The sequence below is a fragment of the Culex quinquefasciatus genome, chromosome 3 (genome assembly GCF_015732765.1).
Source record: "Culex quinquefasciatus strain JHB chromosome 3, VPISU_Cqui_1.0_pri_paternal, whole genome shotgun sequence".
Lineage (NCBI taxonomy): Eukaryota > Metazoa > Arthropoda > Insecta > Diptera > Culicidae > Culex > Culex quinquefasciatus.
Window position 1 is genome coordinate 191,579,199 of NC_051863.1, and position 18,517 is coordinate 191,597,715.

The 18,517-nt window shown below is 34.5% G+C and overlaps 1 protein-coding gene across 1 annotated transcript in view; it reads left to right on the forward strand.

Annotated features, from left to right (window-relative positions):
* Nucleotides 1-1,575: 1,575 nt before the first annotated feature.
* LOC6031058 overlaps nt 1,576-18,517 on the forward strand; it is a 113,594-nt gene continuing 96,652 nt past the window's right edge. The window contains exon 1 of the mRNA XM_038261390.1: nt 1,576-2,390. Within this exon, the coding sequence (XP_038117318.1) occupies nt 2,358-2,390 (33 nt within the window). The 5' untranslated portion in view covers nt 1,576-2,357. The remainder of the gene's footprint in view (nt 2,391-18,517) is intronic.

Here is an 18,517-nt window from a genome sequence, read left to right on the forward strand (position 1 = left end):
AACAATAATTGCGGAAAAGCATACAAAAAATCGGTTCGTTTGATACCCATATTTCAAATTATGAAAATTTTGGTATATTCGGAAAATTTCGTCGTTTTGTGATAATTGAGTATTTAAAAAAAACTATTTTACAAAAAAATGATACCCATATTGCAAATTATGAAAATATTATTATTTCTTTAAAAAAACAACCCCAATACAGAAAAATACATGCCAAACAAATGCCTGTAATAGAATTAAAAAAAATGTCTATTTGACTATTCGAAAAAATACGAAATTATGTTTTCTTTAGCATTTATGCTTTGAAACTTACTACATCCTCAAAAAATATATTCTTAGTGAATGTTTTGAAAATTTAACATGATATTGATTCATTGAGTCAATTTTAGAAAGATTAAATATATAAGTTATCGTTGACGTGTTTCTTGTTTCTTGTTTCTTGTTTCTTGTTTCTTGTTTCTTGTTTCTTGTTTCTTGTTTCTTGTTTCTTGTTTCTTGTTTCTTGTTTCTTGTTTCTTGTTTCTTGTTTCTTGTTTCTTGTTTCTTGTTTCTTGTTTCTTGTTTCTTGTTTCTTGTTTCTTGTTTCTTGTTTCTTGTTTCTTGTTTCTTGTTTCTTGTTTCTTGTTTCTTGTTTCTTGTTTCTTGTTTCTTGTTTCTTGTTTCTTGTTTCTTGTTTCTTGTTTCTTGTTTCTTGTTTCTTGTTTCTTGTTTCTTGTTTCTTGTTTCTTGTTTCTTGTTTCTTGTTTCTTGTTTCTTGTTTCTTGTTTCTTGTTTCTTGTTTCTTGTTTCTTGTTTCTTGTTTCTTGTTTCTTGTTTCTTGTTTCTTGTTTCTTGTTTCTTGTTTCTTGTTTCTTGTTTCTTGTTTCTTGTTTCTTGTTTCTTGTTTCTTGTTTCTTGTTTCTTGTTTCTTGTTTCTTGTTTCTTGTTTCTTGTTTCTTGTTTCTTGTTTCTTGTTTCTCGTTTCTTGTTTCTTGTTTCTTGTTTCTTGTTTCTTGTTTTTAGTTTTTAGTTTTTAGTTTTTAGTTTTTAGTTTTTAGTTTTTAGTTTTTAGTTTTTAGTTTTTAGTTTTTAGTTTTTAGTTTTTAGTTTTTAGTTTTTAGTTTTTAGTTTTTAGTTTTTAGTTTTTAGTTTTTAGTTTTTAGTTTTTAGTTTTTAGTTTTTAGTTTTTAGTTTTTAGTTTTTTAGTTTTTAGTTTTTAGTTTTTAGTTACGTTGAAATAGTTATTCGAATCATACGATAATAGAATGAAAATAGAAACTCATCTCGTCATTTCTTCTATCAATATTGTCTCTGACACATTTTCCCTCCCCCTCGTGTTCAAACTTTTCCACCCGCTCTAAGGTGAAACTGCATTCTGCACTTTGTCCCAAACCCTCTCTCCACCCATCTCAACAAGAGCAACAACATTTTCCACACACACTCTACTCTTTCTCTTCCGAAACGCGTGGAGTTGGAGTTGCAACTCTCCGTTCACTCTCTCCCACTGTTGCTGCTGCTGCTGCTGAAGAAGCGTCTCGATCGCTGGTAAAAAGAGTTCATACACCAAAATCAGTTCAGTTTGCTTTTGGCCCTCGGTCCGAACGGAGGTGTGCTGGTTTATGCTGTTTTGGTAGCATAGTTTTCCTTGACGATTTTCCGCTGCGGATTTTCCGTGTGGTCTGTCCGTTACAGAGATATTGCCTGTCCGGGAGTTGCTTTTCAGACGGTATCGCGCGCGTAAACCGAACTCAACACTTCTTTCCGAACCGTCCGTCCGAAAGTTATTAGAGGAAGGAAAATTGGCGGAATTAAGCTTTTCTCTTCTATTGGCTGAGTTTTCGTGGTCTGGTCTGGTCTGGATATGGTGTGAGATATGCAGTTAGCTTTCGGAGCCTCCGTGCAGAACTAAAGTGCCGGGCTGTGTGTGCCGTTGGATTCTTTCACCGAGATATCTGTGTCTGGTCTGGCAATATCTGAGGCTGAGGAAGAAGAGTGTTTTGCTGAAGAGAGGTGTTGATTTGCCTAAAATTACTACCTTCCACGCGAACTAGTCCGTCCTTCACGTGCCGAAGGAACCGTTTTGCCGCGTGTGGGCCAGATACCTGGCCAAGGTGCAAATTGGGTGATTGATGGCTGTCGGAATCCCGGTCTGAAGATCTAGTTGCGTTTGTACACACAGCATCAATTAGCCTAACAATTGCACAGTGTGTTATCGAAGGCTCGTGCCCACCCAAGATCTTCTTGAGGAGTTTAACCCGTTTTTCCGGACGACTTCCAACCCCCAAGTGAAAGTGTAGTGTTCCGCAAGTGTCCCGGATTCCGACGACGTGGTGACAGGTGACCGGTTTTCCCGCTGCAGTTCCAAAACCGGAAACACGATGGGACTGCGCGTTCAACTCCTTATTTTGATGGTAAGTCTCTCGGCGGGAGCCAAAACCACCCGCATGACCAATAAATTATATTCGATATGTGTCAAGAGGTTTCCGGAGGAAAATGTTGGTCAGTGTGCGAAAAAACCACCCACCCAAAATAGAAGTGCGGAAAACACTCCTTCTAAAATGTAGGTTTTCGCGGGGAGAATGGCACTGAACCTATAAATAAGCGCTCCGGGATAAGTGTTGGCAGCGGGATTTTGGACTGGTGCCGATTTCAAGTGATAGCAAAAGTAAGAAGCTTTGCCTTTCTTTGCCTGTGAAACACGACGCACGCAAGTAAGTGGTCGCGGGGTTGTGAAGATGCGGCAAAAAGAGCTAGTTGAGCGTGAAGGGTTCTTTTTGTGCGGGTCTTTGAGGTAAGGTGGTGCAAACAACTGGGCTGTGAAAATGGTGGTGCGAAATTGGCAATCAATTAAGATCGATGGATTGAAATTGTGTCTTTAGCTTGAATTTTAAACTCATGTTTTAGGTTGTAAATTTTTAGATAAGTATTTTTAATTTTTCAGTTTCACAATTTTCCATGAATAACACTAATTAACTTTGAATGAATTTTAGATTTTAAATAATTGCTTTTTCTATTATCTCATAATTTTATAATGACATCAATCAGGTTATTTTACAATGAGTTTATGAAGTTATCAAACAGAATCATTTTGTAATCCAATATTGTAATCCTGTGTGTTATGGCCATTAGGATCATTAGGAAAAAATAATTTTCAAAAAACTTTTAAAATTTAATGAAAATAGATGTCAACTCAAGTGAAACCCACATTTAGCTTGTATGAGATCGATTTAAAATATTTTATTTTTTTGTGAAATTTCGATGAAAGTTTTGTTTTTGCGAAACAAAATATTCCTTTAAACTTAACAACACAAAACAACTGGGCAGTTTAAATTTAATTAGGGGTCAGAAGGGTCATTTTATCATTATGAACAATTGTTTTCATTTTAAAATTTCGTGTTTTTTTCTAACTCTGCAGGATTATTTTTTAGAGTGTAACAATGTTCTACAAAGCATCACGAGTTATCGTGATTTTACGATTTTTATTTTTGAATTTTTTCATGAAAAAGTTGGTCGTCAATGACAACTGAGCAGTTCTCTATGGAATTGGTCTTTTTTCTTAAATTTTAATTTTTGTATTTTTTAATCCGGCTGAAACTTTTTTGGTGCCTTCAGTATGCCCAAGGAGCCCTTTTGCATCAAACTAATAATAATTTTCCATACAAATTTGGCAGCTGTCCATTTAAAAATGATATGTAAAAATTCAAAAATCTGTATCTTTTGAAGGAATTTTTTTTATCGATTTGGTGTCTTCGGCAAAGTTGTAAGTATGGATATGAACTACACTGAAAAAAAAATGATACAAGGTAAAAAAATTTGATGATTTTGCCTTCCTCACTGAGGTAAGGCTATAATCCTGCTCGAAAAATGAACTTTTGAAAAACAGCTCGTAGACCTATATTCATGCATACCTATCGACTCAGAATCGAAAACTGAACAAATGTCTGTGTGTGTGTATGTGTGTGCGTATTCACTTTGGTGCTCAAAATTCTTGCCAAGTTTTCTCGGCACTGGCTGATCCGATTTGAGTCAAACAAGTTGCATTCGATTTGTTTTGGTGCCCCATACTGCACTATTGAATTGTTTGAAGATCCGATGAGTAGTTCAAAAGTTACGTATAAAAAAGTGTCAGAGTTGCGAATTAGGTGCTGGAATTTTGATGCCGGATCTCACTTATCTATATGAAAACTATGTCCGGATCTATCATCCGACCCATCGTTGGTTAGGTTATCAAAAGACCTTTCCAATGAGTCCAAAACATTAAAATCTGGCAACCCTGTGTCAAGTTATGACCACTTAAGTGATATTTATGTACTTTTTTGAAGCCGGATCTCACTTAAATGTATACAAACTATGTCCGGATCCATCATCCGACTCATCGTTGGTTAGGTAATCAAAAGACCTTTCCAATAAGTCCTCAACATTGAAGATCTGGCAACCCTGTCTCGAGATATGACCACTTAAGTGATATTTATGTACTTTTTTGAAGCCGGATCTCACTTAAATGTATGTAAACTATGTCCGGATCGATCATCCGACTCATCGTTGGTTAGGTAATCAAAAGACATTTCCAATGAAACCTCAACATTGAAGATCTGGCAACCCTGTTTCGAGATATAACCACTTAAGTGATATTTATGTACTTTTTTAAAGCTGGATCTCACTTAAATGTATGTAAATTATGTCCGGATTCATCATCCGACCCATCGTTGGTTAGGTTTGAAGATCTGGTAACGCTCAGTCTCAAGTTATGCCCACTTAAGTGACATTTGTGTATTTTTTTTATTGAGAAATAGATGAAATTAGAATATCATCAAATGTTGGTAAAAAGTGAGGAAGGCGCCAACCACATAGGTGGATTAAGTTAGTTTTTAATTTAACTTTTTGTCACTAAAACTTGATTTGCAAAAAAAAAACACTTATTTTATTTTTTTTATTTTTTTATATGTTTTGGAGGACATCAAATGCCAATTTTTCAGAAATTTCCAGAATGGACGAAAAATCTTTGACCGAGTTATGATTTTTTAAATCAATACAGATTTTTTCAAAAAATCGAATATTGGTCGCAAAAATTTTTCAACTTAATTTTTCGATGTAAAATCAAATTTGCATTCAAAAAGTACTTTAGTGAATTTTTGATAAAGTGCACCGTTTTCAAGTTATAACCATTTTTAGGTAACTTTTTTGAAAATAGTCGCAGTTTTTCATTTTTTTTAAATTAGTGCCCATGTTTGTCCACCTTTGAAAAAATATGTTGGAAAAGCTGAGAAAATTCTATATATTTTACTTTATTGAACTTTGTTGATACGACCCATAGTTGCTGAGATATTGCCATGCAAAGGTAAAAAAAAGGAAAATTCATGTTTTTTTAAGTCTTACCCAAACAACCCACCATTTTCGAATGTCGAAATCTCAGCAACTATAGGTCCGATTTACAATGTTAAAACATGTAACATTCATGAAATTTTCTGATATTTTCGAAAAAATATTTTCAAAAATTTAAAATCAAGACTAACATTTCAAACGGGCAAAACATTCAATATTACGCCCATTTTAAATGTTAGTCTTGATTTAAATTTTTGAAAATATTGTATTCGAAAAGATCGGAAAATTTTACGAATGTTTCATGTTTTAACATTGTAAATCGGATTTATAGTTGCTGAGATATCGACGTTAGAAAATGGTGGGTTGTTTGGGTAAGACTTAGAAAACATCAATTTTCCTGTTTTTAAACCTTTGCAAAGCAATATGTCAGCAACTTAAGGACGTATCAACAAAGTTTAAAAAAACAAAATAGAGGGATTTTTCTCAGCTTTTCAAACATATTTTTTTCAAAAGTGGACAAACATGGGCACTAATTTAAAAAAATGAAGAACTGCGACTATTTTCAAAAAAGTTACCTAAAAAGGGTTATAGCTTGAAAACAGCGCACTTTATCAAAAATTCACTAAAGTACTTTTTAATTGCAAATTCGATTTTACATCGAAAAATAAAGTTGAAAAATTTTTGCGACCAATTTTTTGATTTTTTGAAAAAATTAGTATTGATTCAAAAAATCATAACTCGGTCAAAGATTTTTTGCCCATTCCGGAAATTTCTGAAAAGTTGGCATTTTATGTCCTCTAAAACATTTAAAAAAAAAAAAAATAAAAATAGTGGTTTTTTTGCAAATCAAGTTTTAGTGACAAAAAGTTAAATTAAAAATCACCAATTTTTTTTTACCGTGTATCATTTTTTTTCAGTGAAGTCCATATCCATACCTACAACTTTGCCGAAGACACCAAATCGATCAAAAAATTCCTTCAAAAGATACAGAATTGAATTTTCACATATCAGTTTTGTACGGTCAGCTGCCAAATTTGTATGGAAAATTATATGGACAAACTAATGATGCAAAATGGCTTCTTTGGGCATACCGAAGGCACCAAAAAAGTTTCAGCCGGATTAAAAAATACAAAAAAAAAATCGAATGACCGAAATCTCAGAGAATTGCTCAACTGTTTTCTCGTTAAATCGCAATAACTCGTGATGGTAACAAGCAAACTCCTTAAGTATATATTTATCAACATTTTTTCAATTGTCTATTCTACAACTTTGTAGAACATTTTTGCACTCTAAAAAGTAACCCTGCAAAGTTAGAAAAAAACAAGTTATCTTAAAATGAAAAAAAAATGTTTTAAATGAAAAAATATCTTTTTAGGTCAATGTAGATTCGAAAAGTACATTAAATATTCCTTAAATGACATGTTTCAATTTTTTACAGTTTAAATAAATATATAGGAAGCCTTAATTTCAAATAAAATAAGTTTTTAGCTAATTTATTATTTTTTTCAACTAAATTTTGTTTGTTTTTCTCTTCATTGTCATAACTTAAAACAATATTTTACTAATTGCTGAGATGGAGTATTGCAAAGAATTAAAATTCAGGAATATTTATTATTTTTTCCAAGCGCCCAATTATTTTTCATTTTTCAACTAATGATAGTTCGGCAACTATTGGTCCATTTAACAACGCTTAAAATGAAATCATTGTGAAACATAATTTTACAAGCAAAGTACTTTTTAACATTGAAAACTGGTCCTTAATTTAATGCTTCGCAGCACATTATCTCTGCAACTTATTATTTGATTTCCAAAGTTCAAAATAGATTAATGAAAGAAATTTTGGCAGATTTTGGAGTGACGAACTTTATAGATGAAGCCAATGATGTTTGTCTAATGCTACATGTTAAAAGACAATTTCCCCTAAAAAGAAAACAAATCACCAAATCTTTGATCCAAATCTATGAAAAGCTAACCAAATGGGCGCCCTTCTAGGTGGCCACTCCGGAGCAAAGCCCAGATCCACCGATGTGTAAACTTCGTGATGTTCCATGCCCAGTCAATTGACTGTTTCCGCGGGTCGGTGGTGAGTTCTGCTTTCTTTCTGCGGTTTTCATGCAGCATGCGGCTGCTGCTGGCTGGGAGAAAGATCATCGCCGGCGACGCCTCCACCGTGGGGAGGTGCGGACTAATGACAGATCGGGCGGGTTCCCCAAGATTTGCCTTTTTCGGAGATGATCAACACCTACGGTAATGAGATTTTCTGCCCGAGCCGAGCTGACCACAACCTGGGAGTTTTTTTTCCAAAGCTGCTGTGGGAAAGGTACTCATTTTGGTGGCCGCGGATATCGCAAACAAAGTTTCCTTTTTTTTTCGCCGGCTCAGACGGGGGTGCGCACGACTTTGCCACGAAAAGTAAACATTTGCAACGCTCATCTGCAGCTGAGGAATGATCACGCGGAACACTTTCTATTACACTATTTTAAACTTTTACCGGATCCAACAACATGATTATAGACCCCGCGGGGGAGTTTCATACATTTCGTTGCGGACATTGCGGAGTTGCTCCTGCGGTGCGTTTCATCCGAACGAATTGGACTCAATAGCCATCAATTTACGGTGCACTTTTGACTTTTGAAGCGCCACTTTTCAGAGAGCTAAATATATCATGACAAAAGTGCCACTTTTTACCGAGAATCTGCCTCCCAGCAGTCGAATCGAAAGCTTTCAAACGACGTCATAAATCTCCCTTTCTTCAGAACAAATCCTGGCAAAAAGTGGCGAAACCGAAGCCACCAGATCGTCATAACTTATTTCCACTTCAGTAAATGTCCCATTTCCCGCAGGGCAAAAAAAAAAAGAACGTCTCATCGCTCCTGAAACTCATAAAACAAAGAGCGATACGCGTGTGGCTCTTTTCAACATCAATGAACTCCTTGCTTCCACAGCCCAGCAAATTAAGGTGCAGAAAAAAAGGTATCCTTGAGCTGAGTGAAGATGCCGCGAAGTGCATCGCCACTGACTGTCGTTGATGCATTGCACAAGCTAATGGACGATAGTTTTGTCCTTGCACTTAGTATTTTTTTTCAGTTGCTCTCCGGGATGCATTTCTTTGCTTGAGGGAGGAAATATCGGTTCAACCTGTGAGGGCTTGTGGACTCTGGGTAACACTTTGGTATGATTTATGATTTGCCACGCGGCCTGACAGAGGACTCAGTGGACAATGAGACAATATTTTCACACTTTAAAAAATATTGATTTGGGATAACCAAAAATAGTATTAAAGTTGGTTCTGTTTTCTTTGCCTTTTTTGGTGTTTATCAATCAAAAATTGTTTGTTAAACTTATAGACATTATTTAAAAGTAAAAATAATTGCAATAGCGTTATGATGTTTAATAATTTAAATATTCAATTAACAATACATATTTATTTATTTCACTAGATTCCACAAAGAATGTTAAAGATCATAAGAATATTTGAATATAAAAATCCGCAACAAAGTTTGTGCTTTTTTAATCTTCGTAAAATTTATCGAAATATCGATAAACGTGTTTTATTTAATTTGCGGGAAATTTAAAAAAAATGATTTTTTTGACACTAAATTATGCTTTTTTATTAAATTTGCTTAAAATATGAAACATGTTGAAATCAAATTAACTTAGCATTTTTTAATGTCCTCTTATTTCCAGGAATTATCAATAAATAAACTGCATTTAATGAAGTTTTTCTCAAACTTTCTTAAATTATTCAAATTTACATCCAGCTGGAAAAACAAATTAAGTTTTATTATATTTATTTTACTGATTTTTTTTATTAAATGACATTTAAGATGCGCTTTGTGTTGGAAATATTTTAGCAGGTAAATTTCTAAAATCCCAATAAAATTTAAATAACTGAATAATAAATATCGGAAATTCTTAAAAACTTCTCAAAATCAATCCAATACAATCTTTTTTCAAATAAACAATTTAAGTCAGAAAATTTATTTTGTATCTTGAACATCTGCTTACTTTTAACCCACTTTTCTTTTCATAATGATGCTAAACGAATACATTTTTACGTTTATTTTGAGCAGTTTTTAAAGTATCATGAAATGGCCAAAAATTCCAATATTTTGTAATTGGCACGCCACGCAATTTCGGCCTATTCTAACAAAAATCATTATCTTTTGCCTAATTGTTGATCTTCGATTTTTTTCTGATAAAGAATCTTTCTGAATGTTTTTGAATCACTGCTCATGTTTTATAGAATGCAAAAAATAGTTCGAAAATGTTTTTTGCAAAATACATTCAAAAATAAACTAGAAGCTATCTACTCTTTGAACTATCCACAGAACTGTTTATGATTAAAAGAATGCCAAAACTCATAGACATTATTTCTTCCCGTCAAATCTTAATTTTTTTGAAAACTAATGATTATAAAACAACCGAAAATGTAGAATAAAACACTTTTTTTTATTTAAATGTTGAGACTTTGGCTTGTAATTTAAATTTTGATTTTTTTAATTATTTGCATCAGCCTTTTTTTAAACAATGCAAAAACTCCCAGATCCTGTTTTAAATTGAACAAAGAACTCTTTGAACTTGTTTGAAAGATTGTAAAAACTACAGAGATTTTTTTTTTTCGTGAAACTAATTCATTTTCAAAGAACTGGTCATGTGTGAAAAAATTCAAGATCTCCAAGAAATTCATAAATTCTTTTTTGCAATTCCGTCGTGAAACTACTTACTTTTCCTGTCATTCTTGAACGATGAAATAGCCTACTTTTCTGTACCAAAAATAACAGAATCGAATAGCAACACTTTTCAAAATAAATGCTGAAAAGTTCTACTTTTCAGCACTGAAATGGGTGCTGAAAAGTTGAACTTTTCAGCATTTGTTTCGAAAAGTAACATTTTTCAACATTTTTTTGATTTAAACGATTTATTGACAAAATACATGAAAATTCGACTTAAAATTTCACTCAATGGGTGTTTTTCGAAATTGCAAAAAATGTTGTATGGAACTCGTTGCAAAACTTGATTTTTTCAGCACTCGTCGTATTTATTCAACTCGGTGAACCTCGTTGGCTAAATGTACGACTCGTGCTGAAAAAATCCACTTTTTGCAACTTGTTGCATAAACTACTATTAAATTGTTCTTTAAAGTTGTTTAAAGAATGCAAATCAATAGAAATTATTTTTTAGCTGAAGATCAATTTATTTTCAAAGAACTGGTCATATTGAAAAGGATGCAAAAACTCCGAGGTCCAAAAAATGATATTTTTTCGTATTTTTTAGGATCATTTTTAGAACAGGATTGTAGCCTTACCTCAGAAAAGAAGGCAAAATAAAAAAAAAGCTCAAAAATTGAAAGAAAACAAATAAACAGAAGATAATAGATGCAGGTTGTGGAATAGCCCTAACACTAATAAAAACAAACAAAAATAAACACGATTAATTCATATAAAATACTAAAAATACGGAAAAATGACCTCCTGGAAGAGCAAAAAAAAATATAGGAGAAAAGGTAGTGAGTTTTAAAATAAAACTTATCCGTAAAATGTTTGCTTTTGGTTAGTGAAATTAGACAAAATTATAATTTTGGGACCAGCTTGATATAACTATTCAAAAATAATTAGGCTTTCTAAAACCTATCCAAAAATTCAATAAAACTGATGAACTAAATTGAACTGATATCATTCAACAAAAAATAGTCAGCAAAGGAAAAAAAAACAACTTAAATTGGTTTGGAATTACATTGAACATGATTCAAAATAATGATAATTCCAATTCTCAAAACTCCTGAAGAAACTCCCACTGTCCTGCAACAAAGGTGTTTTCACCATCCAGTAGCCATCTTTCCTATCCCTTACAAAAACAAGCTCAACAAAATCCATCCATCAGTCATATCCAAGCAGCATCTTCAAGGTTAATCGGAGTACCCTTCAGGATCATACCCGAGTGCTCCTCTTCAGTTCAGTCACCGCGGGGCAGACTGTCTCAGCAAAAAAAAAGAGCAAATAATGGACTCATTAGTCTTCCCAGCAGCCAGTAGCAGCAGCGAGTTGCAATTGATTCTTACCCTCGTGATGAATTCAACTGGGTGAGAGTTTAACCAGTTCTCAAAACGGTTGATCTGGTAATACATTTCCAAACTGCATTGTTTTAAAATTTCGCAAAACAAAATCCAAGATAATGGTGTGATAATAAACCACTTCTTGGACAGAATGAGACCAATTTAGCGACAAATAGCATAAAGTTGGATCTGCAGTTGCACCACACCGTTCGGTGGCTTAAACAGTTAAATTATGTGGGAAATTAAGCTTCCTCCCAACCTCGTTGAGCTTCGTGCGGCAATAAACAATATTTACGGATGATTAGCGCGAAATTGCACGATAAAATATTTATGGCACCACGATGGCAGATCGAGCCCCCTCTTTCCTTCACTGTGTGATTGTCAGATATGAATTGCTTCCCGGGACCTGCAGCATTAAAGTGGATCAACGACATAGTGCACCGGTTTAAGCTGGCTTAGGGGAAGAGACAATAAACTTTAAAATAGTCGGAAGAAAGCGGTTTGGGGAGTCTATAAAAAAGCTCGGGCTCGAGTAGCGTTATGGGAAGTTGATTTAAATTAAGTTGTTAGGCAGAAGACGAAAGGGAAAATGTGTTTTCATTCAAATACTAGGACAAATCCAATGAGGCAGTAAATATGTTAATGTTTGAATCAGTTCGAGTAGTTTGTATATTTCTTTCAAATTAATTACATTGCAAAACATGACTTCATCATTATCCTAAAGTGAGCATACCCTAACTCTGTGAAATAATAAAAATAAAGCAAAACCCACAATTAAAAGAGCAATTCGTTGCCGGAACTTAGCCAAAACATCCCACCTGTTCTGACCACCCCCGCACAAAGACAACCGGCCTTTTAACTTAGACCAAACGACCATACGCAATAATGGCCAACAAGAAGCCCACGAACTGGACTCTAACTCGGTCGGAGTTTACAACCGTGCCATCATCATCATTTTTACTGGAGCAACACACTATTTGGAGAGTCGATTGTTTGGGCTTTCCATTGCAAGCTTTTTTTTTTTGTTAAATAGTGCAATCTCGAACTTGGTACCGGCCAGAAATGTTCTGCGTGTGGAATTGCTCCGGAATAGCGGCCAGCCCGGGCATTGTTGGCACTCTTCCATGGGCAGAAGCATAAATATGTATCATGTAGAGCATTTTAATCAACACAAAGCGTTTTACTGGAGCACCAGCCGACCGGCCCAGCGGAAAAGTACAGTGGGGATCGTTAAAAGTTTTAGTTATGCTTGAACAGGTTTAAGAACGGTATTCCGAAAACGTACGTTTTATTTAAACGCGCCGTTTAAACTTTGTATGTAACGCGCACGCTATGCATGCAGCGATGTGCAGCGTGCCACTACACAAATATTTTACGGCAGCTTAAGGCCCCAAACGGTTACTTTTTTTTACGTTTTCAACGCGTGGGGGTTTTCCTGTCTTTAGCGGCGAGATGCCGCGATGGCCATTCTGTGGGGTTTTGAAGATTTGGTTTGCTAGTCTGGTAATATCTTCATCCATGTTTGTTTGTTAAACAAGCTAAATATATATATTTTTTTTTCAAATTATGTTATTTTGCCTAAACACAAATTTCTTAATTTTCGCAATATCCTTTGGTTTTTTGTTTTTCTTAAAAGCGACGATGTTACTTGATATTTGATTTTTCGACTTTTTTGGTTTTTGATATTGGTACGTTTTGCCTTCCTCACCTTACTGAGGAAAGGCTATAAAATCACTCGAAAAATTAACTTCTCAATTTGCCCTTCACGTATACCTATCGACTCAGAATCTGAACAAATGTCTGTACGTGTGCCTAGATGTCAAGGATGCCAGATGTACAGATTTATCTGTGTTTCACAGAAATTTTAGCTTCTGTCAGATAGTACAGACTTTAAAAAAACTACATTTAATTAATATTTTGTAAAATATCAACCGAAACTTATTTTGACAGTCTTCAAATGCGATTTTTTTGATGAATTTGAATAACTGTAAATTGATAAATTTGAATTTTGGACAAATGCACAGACATACACATACTATTTTACAGACATTTTAAATAACCGTGTGGCATCCCTGCACCCAAAAAAATGCACACGATTATCTCCAGACTGGCTGAACCGATTTGGACCGTTTTGGTCTCATTCGATCCATTCTGGGGTTCCATAAGGCCCTAGTTAATATTATTAAATTTAGAGACGTACTTCAAAAGTTATGTTAAAAAACGATTTGGGCTAAAGTTCGGAAGAGTGCAAAAAATGTGGGGTTTTGTAAGAAAGACCTTTCCAATGAGCCTAAAACATCGAAGATCTGACATCCCTATCAAAAGTTATAAGCACTTAGTGTTGTTTATAGTAGGATGTAACAAAAATGACTTTTTGGTGGGCATTCAAGGGTTTGTTCCGGTGGGCGTATTGAGCCCAAATCCAAAATATGAGCTTGATTGGCTGTAACCGGAGCTGGCGCTTTGCATTTGAATTTTAAACGGGTTAAAAACAAGATTTTTTTTCCAAAATGTAACTTTTTGAAGCATTTTGGCCACTGAAGGGTTTTTTTTTAACATCATTGGCGTGTAGGCCAGATCCTTGCGCATCTTTTGGTATACATAACATTGAAATTTGGAGCAACCTGGAGCTCGGTACAGACCTTCAAAGTTTGGAATTTTATCTAAAAATCGGCCCCGGCAAAAAGATATGCGTCGCGCCTCGCGACGCCCTAGACGCCATTTGATTTTGCTGGGGTCAATTTCTCGAAAAAAATACTTGAACTTTGAAAATCTCTACTGAGCTCCAGGGTGCTTCAATTTTCAATGTTATATATACCGAAAGATGCGCAAGGATCTGGCCTACACGCCAGTGATGTTGAAAATAAATGCTTCAGTGGCCAAAATGCCTCAAAAAGTGATATTTAAAAAAAATCTCTTTCACGGGTTAAATCTCATTTGAAATTCAAATTAAGCGCCAGCTCCTGTTACGTCCAATCAAGATCATAAATTTGATTTGGGCTTAGGATGCCCACCGAAAAAAAACCCTTGAATGCTCGCCAAAAAGTAATTTTTGTTACATCCTAATTTATACACTTGTCCGGATCTATAATGAGACTTATCGTTGGTTAGGTAATCAACAGACCTTTCCAACGAGCCCAAAACATAAAAGATCTGCCAACCCTATCTAAAGTTATAAGCACTTAAGAGTTTTTTATACACTTTTTGAGGCCGGACCTCAGATATGATGATGTTGTCCGGATCTATCAAGCGACCCATCGTTGGATGGGTAATCAATAGACCTTTCCATAGAGTACAAACGGTTGAAAATCTGGCAATCCTATAAAAAGTATATTAATGCGAGGAAGGCATCAACCATCTTAAGATGGATTAAGTAACGTTTTTAAACGTCACTTTTCAAGGATAGATCTATTTATTTTTTTAATTTGACATTTTTTTAGAGTAACTATTCACCTTCAAAATGCCTGCGTTTCTGAAAAGCCCTAAACATAAGATTTTTTTAGCGTCCTGAATTTCAAAAATATCAAAATATAGAAATTTTAGAAATTATAGAGATTTAGTCAGTATTTACATTTTCTTTTTGAAAATTTGGTTTGATGATCTCATAATGTGTATTTTTTCCGCCATAATAAATAAAAGAGAAAATATTTAATTTAACGCCTCCCAAATTTGCACTATTTTTTACTAGTGTTGGGACTTTTTCGGGTTCTTTTGAGCAGCACACCGTTGATTGATGTGGAATCGCTAAAAGCTAAATTTATTCAAATTAATAGTAATTCTAGGTTTAAGGTTAGTTTTGCGTACATTGGTCACCCTATCCGTGTATGTCCTCCAACAGGTAGGCAATGTCGTGCTTGTGCGAAATCTAGTCAGTCCGCAGCTCTAGTTTAAGGTTTTAACAAATTTAGATTAAGATTTAATAAAAATAAACTCTCGTACTCACTTTCTGGACACCTTCGATTGACCAGAAACACTTTCTTCAGCAGCCCTTACAAAGTTCCAGTGGTGAGCTTTAATTAATATTTAGGATCGTTACTAGGAATTCAAATTTAAGAGCGAGTCCACGAACAGGGCATACCCCTTTGTATGGGACGTCGTATGGACCTCACCAATCTGCCTGAAATTTTCAGGGGTTGTTTGTACATATAAAACTAGCGTCTGGCCAAAATATGAGCACTCTAGGTCAACGGGAAGTGGGGCAAATCGGGACACAAAGTTTGAAGGTTCAAAAACGTAAAAAATCTTAAAAAGGCTATAACTTAGGCAAAATTCAATTTATTTTCAAAATTCAAAATGCATCTTGAAGGGCTTCAAAAATGCAACAAAATGCAGGGTAGAGCATCCCAATTGGTTAATTCTAAAGGGAGTTATTGGCATTTTAGTGAAAAAATAGCATAATTTTCAAACTGAAATAAAAAAGTGTTCCATCCAGATATCAACTCGCTTCGACCTGCAGCTTGTAGGGGACATCTGGGACTACCATCTGAGACTGAGACCGCTTTGGGTAAGGCAGTTTAACATATTGAATAGACACTTTTACTTTTAGTGAATTTTTTGGTAGTAAATTTTTGCTCGGTGGACCCCTTAGATCCCATTTTCTGGTGATAATTTTATCATAATCGTGTTCCTGAGACAATTTCACATTAGAAACATGCATAAAAATGTTTGTTTTCATCCATTTTAACCCTTTAAAAAATGAAAGATAAAAAAATTAAGAAGCTGCTTTTTTTCTGGTGTCATCTAGTATCCTTGGAAACGAACTTGATTTTCAATAAATGTAAATCAAAGTTTTTTTTAGCTCCCACTTTCTCGATCACTTCAATTTCAACAAATCATCCAACTTGACGTATCTGTACATCAGCTGCGAGGACGACGTGAGCTGATGCTGATTCAAGACTCGGTGGGTTGCTTCTTGCATCGCCGAGAAGTATTTTCTGCAGACTCAGCGCGCGCCGCTCCGTAACAACTAGTTAACTCCATAAAAAATACGTTATCATAACCAATCGCGTCGGGTGCTCAATTAGCAGATTCATAATATATATAAAATACTATGCACAATTTTTGATAGAATCATGCTTGCTCTGTTCCTTTTTATGTCTTCCTTAATTTTCAAAATTTTCATTTAAATAGAAGCACGGTCAATTTTTTTGCGATGTTTTTCTCGTTTTTTTTTTCGAGGTCGGGAGACAAAAGCTTGGTAAATATTTGCAAGGTTAATTCATATTGAAAGTTGCCAAACTGTCTCTTCTAATTATTTTTTTCGTCCAGGTTGAATAATAAAAAAAGCTTTTTATCAATTGAAATGCCGGGGTGGGGGACATTTCGCTGAATGTCGCTTCGCCGAGGGTCATTTCGCCGAAGGTCGCCGAATAGGACGTTTCGCTGAATGGGACGTTTCGCTGAATGAGACATTTCGCCGAAAAGGAAAAAATGAAAAAAAATATAAAAAGGACAAAAAATGATTAAACTATTAAACTTACGCCAGGATAACTCAGCGGAACAGTTGTCAATAGAGAAGACTACTTTTTTATGCAAACTTTTGCGACAAAAATGAAAAATTATATAAAAATAAAAAGTATGAAAACGAATTTATCATAATCTAATTTGATTTGGCATAGAATCATCAATGGTTTTGTTACATTTTTGTGTGTTTTTCCATTCTTTAAAACATGAGCAGATCTTACTATCTTATTAATGCAAAATTGAATGACTTGAAAAAGTTTCTGAAATTTGTCTATTCTTTTAAAATCAATATTGTTTTTTTTTTTGTGTTTTCACATACTGTAAAAAACAGAGCAGTTCTTTTGATGGTTTTAAGTGTAGTTGTCTGTCTAAATCAGAACATTTTTGAAAAAAAAACATCAATTCTTTGAGACATCTTTATCTTTTTAAACATTTTTGTTTGTGTTTTTTCATTCTTTAAAACATGAGCAGTTCTTATCATAGTATTTAATTCGAAATTTTATGACTTCAATAAAAAAGTTTCTGGAAATTGTCTACTCTTTTAAAATTAATAATGTTGTGCTTCCACATTCTTTTAAAAAAGAGGAGTTCTTTTGATGGTTTTCAAAGCGAAGTTAACTTTCTTGAACATGTTTTTGAATTTCTTTAAAACATGAGCAGTTCTTTAAAAAATCTGACTTCAATGTACATGTCTGTGGAAAAATTTACCACTGTTTTAAAATATGTTTTTTTGTTTCACTCTTTTTCAAACAAATAATTTTGAATATTGGCTGTGAATTTATGCAGCAGTTTTTTTAAACAAAAAAGAGTCTAACAAAACTATTCTAAAAATGTTTGCCCCTACAATAATCTTGTCTTTGTTAAACTTGTTGTAACTATGGATGTAATTCTTTCTTACTAAGCATTAAGCAGTAAAAAACAATAACAAAAAAAAAACTAAAAAAGAGCATTTTTAAAATACTTGAAATTAAAAACACTTTCTATTAAATAGCATGAGAGATCATCTCTCAACCATTTATACAATGTCGAAATCTTAACAAAAAAAAACAACCGTCACACAACCACCTCAGCGCCTACGTGATTTTTGGATGACCCCCAAACAGTACCTAAAAAATTCGGCGAAATGTCCATTAGGCGAAACGACCTTCGGTGAAATGTACCAGATCCGAAATGCCGCACCCACTTTCGCTCGCAAAAATTCACCCCAAATCCAACGGTATAGTGCAATGCCAATTCTCAACGAGTGCCCCGTACCATACTTTACGACGCGCGTGATCCTGACCTCCTGGCGGTGGAATTTCTTTCAAATTTCGCACCGCCCGACCAACCGACCATATATCGTTAACTTGACCTGATCTGATCTCGTCTAGAAAATGCACTACATTAAAGCACAGCCGAGTATCAGGGTGATCGGAGGGGGGGAGAGCGGCATTTCTTGTGTGATGATTTGGGGCTTTTTTGTTTTGCTATCCTCAACACCAGCCAATTTTGCTACACAAGTCGGGCGGCCACCAGGCGTTGAAAGTCACAGGAGGGGGTGCTGAAAGCTTTTAAACGATCTGACATGAAGATACCTGGTTAGTCATGAATTTATGACTATTTTTGTTTAAAAGTTTAATTCACAGCTTCTTGATTTATTGCTTTTTGTAGCAATTTTCTTAGCACTAGCTCACAACAAAGTTGTGTCAAACTGCATAA